Genomic DNA, 7922 nt, shown 5'->3' with positions numbered 1-7922 from the left:
GGAGGGGTTATGTTTCAACTTTTTTTTTCCTTGTAGCAGCCAATGCCTGACATTCTTTAATTTATTGGTTGGAAATTAATAAACTAAAATATCAAAACTTCAACATCCATTTCAAACACGTGACCTTTTTAAGATCCCACCAACATAACTATATGATGCGTAACTCTCGAACGCGTGATCAGAAGTTGTAACCTTAAAATTTCAGTTGGTTGGATAAAGTCGTGAATTAGTTTGATGTATTTTTCTTTTTAATGTAGTTTTTAGCCTTTCGATATTGTCTTGCTATTGCTTTTAATGCATTTTTCTTTTGATGAATTAAGAATCAAATTTTAAGATATTATACAGGACCTTTATTATTTTTCTTGCTATAATGTCTTTGTTTACTAAATTTAGTTGAGGGAGTGACTACTTGATCTAGGTTCAAATCCGACGCCAAATCTAAAAGTGCTTATAGTTAAATTTAGAGTTTCTTAAAAAAAGGATGTTGATAAAAATTAAAGAAAAAATATTATCAATAAAAAGAAAATAATTATTAACATTATTGCACTATTATATACTCCATTTTCATATTTAGATTTGATAAGAACATATTCGACAACATAATTATAAAACTCAAAAAAATTAACAATTGAATTGATTTAAACTAAATATCGACTTATTACTTTTGAGCCCTTTAAAATGACAAAGTCAGTTTTTTTTATCTGATAGTTGTTTCAATGGTTTACTTATTAGGTTTTCTAAATTAATAGATTTGGTGAAAGCTTATTATGGCCTCGAGACTATGGTCATTTAGACAAAGTCTTAAGATGGTTTTGATAATTTTTTACTTTTAACAAATATAAAGATTGATGTTTAGTTTAAGAATTTTTTCTATTTGGTCTAGTTTCAAATAGAACAAATTTAAACATGCTTATAGTAAAAAAAAAATTATAAATCACTAAAATTAAATGGTGATAATAAGAACAATCTAGATTAAATGCATTACCAAGTCCAAAAAGCAATCATAGTAATTTTATAAATCGTTAAAATCATATTATGGAAAAAAAATTAGGAATAAAATTCAAATACGCATCCCTACAAATCTCTTCATTAAAATGCATGCATCATCTTTTTGAATAATCGCATTTCATTTTCCGGTGCAGATAATCAATAACGGCTATCTTTTTGGAACTCTACAACCCACAAATCCTTCTCTATAAATTTATATACGAACATTCCAGAAGTTGTCATTAGCCATCTGTTTCGATTTTCTCTGCTAAAAATAATCTGATCAGCCCACAATCATACAAAAAAGCTATTCGTTCATATTACTCCGAACCTACATTGTTCCTAAAAGGCAAAAACAAGAATGTGTCTGTTTTCAAAAAAAAAAAAAAGAATGTGTCTAGGTTCAGATAGAACAAATTTAAAAGTGCTTACACTAAAAATTTATAAATCATTAAAATTAGATGTTGATAAAAACAATCTAGAATTAAATGCATTACCAAGTCCAAAAAGCAATAATAGTAATTTTATAAATTGCTAAAATAAGATTATGGAAAAAGAAAACTAGGAATAAATTTTCATCTATTTAAATAAAAGTTAAAAACTATAAAAAGTAAACCGGAAATAGAATAAAGAGTTATTTCCATTTTTGGTCCTACTATTATTGGTGCATTGTCAATTTTAGTCAACTCCATTAATTTTTGTTACGTTGCGGCCAACCTTATTTAGTCATTGCCACTTTTAGTCTACCGTTAAAATTTTCGTCCAAAATAAAGGTATTTTTGGTCTTTTCATGTTTTCGTCATCTCCTTTACCCTTTGCAGTGATTTTCTTTACATATTTTCATCCATTGAAGATGTTCGACGAAAGCTATGTGAGCCATATTACAAAGTCATGGCTTTTTCCGAACTTTTTCATTGGATGAAAATCTGTAAGGAAAACCATTACAAAGGGTAAAGGAGATGATCAAAGCATGAAAAAATCAAAATACTCATGTTTTGGACGGTTATTTGACGAAAATTTTAACGGTAAACTAAAAGTGATAAGGACTAAATAAGACTGACCTACCAAAAATTAATGAAGTGGACTAAAATTGCCAATGTTATTATATGAATTATCGTGTAGTAGAAACTAGAAAGGGTGGATGTGTGCATTTGAAATACTTGCACTGAAAGAAAGAGGGAAAGGGGTAGGTATGAACTAAACCAAACCACCATTCATCTCCAAGTATAAAACCCCACCTACCCCCACTCTTCTATCTAAGCTTCAAGTTCCCTTCTCACAGTAGAGAACCTCAAGCTGAAGCTTCGCCATTTCTTTCTTTCACTTTCTATCCTTTCATAGAACAATGCAATCCATCGCGCCATCTTCGAGTATCAGCCTCGGCTCCTTAACCCGCCCGGCTCGCGCCCATCGGATCTGCCCCACCCGGTTCGTCGTCGAGTGTGGCTTCAACGCTGCTAACGCGAGTGGGGCGTCGGGTAACGTTAATTTCTCCGGCGTTGTCGGCGCCGCCAGGGCCGATTGGCAGAGCTCCTGCGCGATTTTAGCGAGTAAAGTCGAATCGCAGCAGCAGGAGATTGAGAATGGCGCCGCCGCAGGCGGCGGCGGCGATATTGCGGCAGTGAAGGGGAATAAGGGATTGGATCTAGTTCCGATTGATACTAGCCTTCCGAATCCGCTGTCTATTACGGATTTCTCGCCGGCGCCGTTGCACGGCGCGAAGCTGCGTGTGGCGTATCAGGGCGTTCCCGGCGCTTACAGTGAAGCGGCGGCCGGAAAAGCGTATCCGAATTGCGAGGCCATTCCTTGCGATCAGTTTGAAGTTGCGTTTCAGTCCGTGGAGCTCTGGATTGCCGACCGAGCGGTTCTCCCGGTGGAGAACTCGCTCGGCGGCTCTATTCATCGGAACTACGACCTCCTCCTCCGCCACCGCCTCCACATCGTCGGCGAGGTCCAGCTCCCCGTCCACCACTGCCTCCTCGCGCTCCCGGGCGTCCGAAAAAACTACCTCACGCGCGTCATAAGCCACCCGCAGGCACTCGCCCAGTGCGAGCTCACACTCACCAATCTCGGCCTCACCGTCGCGCGTGAGGCCGTGGACGACACCGCCGGCGCCGCGGAGTACATCGCCGCCAACAACCTCCGCAACACCGCCGCCATCGCGTCCGCACGCGCCGCCGAGCTTTACGGGCTCAACGTCCTGGAAGCGGGAATCCAGGACGATTCAAGCAACGTAACCCGGTTCGTCATGCTCGCCCGCGAACCGATCATCCCTCGAACCGACCGGCCGTTCAAAACCAGCATCGTCTTCGCGCACGACGAGGGCACCAGCGTCCTCTTCAAAGTCCTCTCCGCCTTCGCCTTCCGCAACATCAATCTCACGAAGATCGAGTCCCGCCCGCACCGTGACCGTCCGATCCGCCTCGTCGACGACGCCAGCGTCGGCACCGCCAAGCACTTCGAGTACATGTTCTACATCGACTTCGAGGCGTCAATGGCGGACGTGAGGGCTCAGAACGCGCTGGCTGAAGTTCAGGAATTCACGTCTTTCCTACGCGTTCTCGGCAGCTATCCTATGGACATGACGCCGTGGTGCCCCTCGCCGGAGACTGAAACAATTCATCATTCCATTTCTGAATTTTGAAACAATAATGCGGAGAGTACATTTTGTACAATGATATAACTCCCCACCAATTTATTTGGAATCAAATATTTAATGCATTAACGATGATTTGTCCATGTCCATAATGTATTGCCCTGATCCGCCCCAGTGGATCAGTATCAGTATCTTTTGTATCAGATATCACTGATACAACATGCATGATTGTGTTGAGCTCAAAGTGTTATCTAAAACACTTGGTTATATCGAGCACAAGGTATTGTGTAGATGGGCAAATAGTACTTAATATAAACATATTCAAGGATTTATATGGATTGAATAGCACAAAAAAGTTGAACTAATTGATACAATTTGCAAGGTAATGGTTGGGGTACTAGAGACCAAAAGCCGAATGACACTGAAAGTCCGAAGTACATATGGCGGTCCAGTTTGTAGGCGGCCTGGCCTCAAAGTTATTGGAGAATAATTATGGCAACAATCGAGAATTAAATAATGACAATTAATGGTAATCCTACATTATGGAATGACAATTATGTCAACCTAAATCAGGTCATCTATCCAAAATTTCATTCTCGTCCATAAATCCCCCGTCGTCCAATTAATTATACCACTTTAGAATAAATACTCAATTATTATAAAGAAACGCTATTACCATATACATTACCTACGTACTTTTCCACTATTAAAAAGCTATAATTGGTGACAAGGAAGGGGGACTCTTCCATTATTTTAAAGCTATAATTGGTGACAAGAAAGGGGGAGCAAGAATGACATACATTTACATCATCTTCTTGCAAGATAGTGAATTTTGACTTAGCATAGTCGAAAAAGACTTGTAATTTTCATCTTATGATTTTTATGATAAAAAATATTTATATACAATAATTTCTCTCATAATTTATTTATTTGTTACCTTCATTATTTAATCAGTAGTGTTGGTCAATCAGAGACCACCCAAACATTGTTAAATCAACCAATTATGGTTGTGAGTTATGACATTTTCCAAGAACAGTTACTTCTTGCTCATTATCCAAGTGTTCATTATTTAATAGTGTTATGGTTGTGAGTTATGACATTTTCCAAGAACAATTACTTCTTGCTCATTATCCAAGTGTTCATTATTTAATAGTGTTTTGGTCAGTCAGAGACCACTCAAACGACCACCCAAAAAATCGTAAAATCAACCAATTATGGTTGTAAGTTCAATCAGAGACCACCCAAAGTTTTCGGGCCCCGGCCCCTCCCTTTCACCAAAAAAAAAGAGACCACCAAAACATCATGGCCAAATGATTTGTTCCAGTCACGTGAGTGGGGATTGAACCCCCAACCTCATGCTTAAGGAATAAGGTGCTGAACCACCACACCAACCATGTTGATTTTTAATAAGCTTATTATTCAAAGGTGAAAATGTATTGAATTGGTGTTATTATCTAAAAGATTAATTGAGCTTTGTATGATAAGGTTAGCGTGCAGGTTTGAAGAACAATGAAATTAGTTATGAGTCATTAATCACCATAATGTGTTCGGTTGATAAGGTATTTATAAAATTTCGAAATTCATAATCTTTTAATATATGAATTATATTTTATCATCACGATACTTTGACACATTTTTCATTTTTTCCTTATTTTTACTACTTCATATAATGAATATGATAATATAATTGCATTCTCTATAATACGGAGTATACTTTATGTCCCAATCAATTACCACCACATAATACGGAGTATACTTTATGTCCCAATCAATTACCACCACAAAAATATTATATCCCTTTAAAAGTTATGTATGTTATGAAATAAAAGGATTATATCCCTTTAAAAGTTATGTATGTTATGAAATAAAAGGTTCCTTATTTTTACTACTTCATATAATGAATATGATAATATAATTGCATTCTCTATAATACGGAGTATACTTTATGTCCCAATCAATTACCACCACAAAAATATTATATCCCTTTAAAAGTTATGTATGTTATGAAATAAAAGGAAAATGGTGAATGTCCAAGCAAGGATTCGAGCTCTAGATCTCTTATTTATATATTGGGAGTTCGTCCATTGAACCGTAGACTCTTTTGTTGTTGGTGTTATGTCTATCTGTATATAACTGCTTACTGGAAGTCTTGAGCAAAAGTCCAATCAGCAAAACAACAAAGTTAGGTGAAGCCTACATGAATCGAACACGGGATTTCAAGACAGGCTTAGCTTTTAGGCTTCAGACTTATCCAACTAGACTAGCACAATTATGTGTAAATTACTGTACATTTAATATTTGTTTATACAATTTCGGGCACTATAAATACTCCCATAGCTCCTTGTAAAATCCATCCCAAAATCATTCCAGAATCACAATCATCAGCTTTTCCCTTCCTTTCATATTCTCTCTCGGCTTTGTTCTTCTTATTACCATAAAATATTTATATTATTAGTATTAATATTATTATTTCATAATACGTTATCAGCACGAGGACTCGGGTTCAACCATCACTTAGGTAATATCTCTTTACATATTTTATTTTATACTACGTAATATTTTATATAATATTACCAATATGTCAAATCTTACAAATCTTGAATTTGTGGGACTTGATATATCTGGAAAAAATTATCTGTCATGGGTATTAGATGTTGAAATGCATCTAAATGCAAAAGGTCTCGGTGAAACCATTAAAGAAAATAATGATGTCTCGATTCAAGATCGAGTAAAGGCAATGATTTTCATTCGCCATCACCTTGACCAAGGGTTGAAAGATGAATATCTTACTGTGAAAGAACCCTCTGAACTCTGGAAAAATTTGAAAGAAAGATATGACCATCAGAGGACAGTAATTCTCCCAAAAGCCCGTTATGACTGGCTTCACTTGCGTTTTCAAGATTTTAAAACTGTGAGCGAATATAATTCTGCTATGTTTAAAATAAGCTCTCAGTTGTTGTTATGTGGGGAGAAAATCACTGATGATGATATGCTTGAAAAAACCTTCTCTATTTTCCATGCATCGAATATGGTGCTACAACAGCAATATAGAGAGAAGTGTTTTATTAAATATTCCCAGTTGATTTCATGTCTTCTGGTGGCTGAACAAAATAATGAGCTGTTGTTGAAAAACCACGAAGCACGTCCATAAAAACATTGTTGGACTCTATATTTGCTTTTCCTTTCAGGGATGCCTGATAGAGGTCCACAAAGTGCTTTGATGTATGACAACGTGGTTTTTCAACAACAGCTCATTATTTTGTTCAGCCACCAGAAGACATGAAATCAACTGGGAATATTTAGTAAAACACTTCTCTCTATATTGCTGTTGTAGCACCATATTCGATGCATGGAAAATAGAGAAGGTTTTTTCAAGCATATCATCATCAGTGATTTTCTCAGAGAAGGTTTTTTCAAGCATATCATCATCAGTGATTTTCTCCCCACATAACAACAACTGAGAGCTTATTTTAAACATATTCTCCCCACATAACAACAACTGAGAGCTTATTTTAAACATAACAGAATTATATTCGCTCGCAGTTTTAAAATTTTGCAAACGCAAGTGAAGCCAGTCATAACGGACTTTTGGGAGAATTACTGTCCTCTGGTGGTCATATCTTTCTTTCAAATTTTTCCAGAGTTCAGAGGGTTCTTTCACAGTAAGATATTCATCTTTCAACCCTTGGTCAAGGTGATGGCGAATGAAAATCATTGCCTTTGCTCGATCTTGAATCGAGGCATCATTATTTTCTTTAATGGTTTCACCGAGACCTTTTGCATTTAGATGCATTTCAACATCTAATACCCATGACAGGTAATTTTTTCCAGACATATCAAGTCCCACAAATTCAAGATTTGTAAGATTTGACATATTGGTAATATTATATAAAATATTACGTAGTATAAAATAAAATATGTAAAGAGATATTACCTAAGTGAAAATAAAATATGTAAAGAGATATTACTAAGTGATGGTTGAACCCGAGTCCTCGTGCTAATAATATTGATACTAATAATATAAATATTTTATGGTAATAAGAAGAACAAAGCCGAGGGAGAATATGAAAGGAAGGGAAAAGCTGATGATTGTGATTCTGGAATGATTTTGGGATGGATTTTACAGGGAGTTATGGGGGTATTTATAGTGCCCGAAATTGTATAAACAAATATCAAATGTACAGTAATAAACACATAATTGTGTTAGTCTAGTTGGATAAGTCTGAAGCCTGAAAGCGTCCTGAATTCCCGTGTTCGATTCCTGTAGGCTTCACCTAACTTTGTTATTTTGCTAGTTGGACTTTTGCTCAAGACTTCCAGTGAGCAGTTATATACACAT

General features: G+C 36.6%; 3 protein-coding genes across 3 annotated transcripts; 2 read left to right on the top strand and 1 right to left on the bottom strand.

Moving 5' to 3' along the window:
• Positions 1-2228: 2228 nt before the first annotated feature.
• LOC116024679 (arogenate dehydratase/prephenate dehydratase 6, chloroplastic-like) lies at positions 2229-3915 on the top strand. Its single transcript, XM_031265636.1, has one exon. The coding sequence runs from the start codon at positions 2333-2335 to the stop codon at positions 3629-3631; it is 1299 nt and encodes a 432-aa protein (XP_031121496.1). The 5' UTR covers positions 2229-2332; the 3' UTR covers positions 3632-3915.
• A 2246-nt stretch (positions 3916-6161) lies between these two features.
• LOC116024238 lies at positions 6162-6734 on the top strand. The gene has a single exon (XM_031265129.1). The coding sequence runs from the start codon at positions 6162-6164 to the stop codon at positions 6732-6734; it is 573 nt and encodes a 190-aa protein (XP_031120989.1).
• A 33-nt stretch (positions 6735-6767) lies between these two features.
• On the bottom strand, positions 6768-7457 carry LOC116024237. The gene has a single exon (XM_031265127.1). The coding sequence runs from the start codon at positions 7455-7457 to the stop codon at positions 6768-6770; it is 690 nt and encodes a 229-aa protein (XP_031120987.1).
• Between the last annotated feature and the right edge of the window lie 465 nt (positions 7458-7922).

Source organism: Ipomoea triloba, chromosome 7, assembly GCF_003576645.1.
Source record: "Ipomoea triloba cultivar NCNSP0323 chromosome 7, ASM357664v1".
In the NCBI taxonomy this organism is placed as follows: Eukaryota; Viridiplantae; Streptophyta; class Magnoliopsida; order Solanales; family Convolvulaceae; genus Ipomoea; species Ipomoea triloba.
The sequence above is the reverse complement of the archived record's forward strand: the minus strand, read 5'-3'. Positions and strand labels throughout refer to the sequence as shown.

Bases quoted from the DNA above. Each gene is read 5' to 3' on its own strand.
- LOC116024679 (XM_031265636.1), top strand. From the start codon at position 2,333: ATGCAATCCATCGCGCCATCTTCGAGTATCAGCCTCGGCTCCTTAACC.
- LOC116024238 (XM_031265129.1), top strand. From the start codon at position 6,162: ATGTCAAATCTTACAAATCTTGAATTTGTGGGACTTGATATATCTGGA.
- LOC116024237 (XM_031265127.1), bottom strand. From the start codon at position 7,457: ATGTCAAATCTTACAAATCTTGAATTTGTGGGACTTGATATGTCTGGA.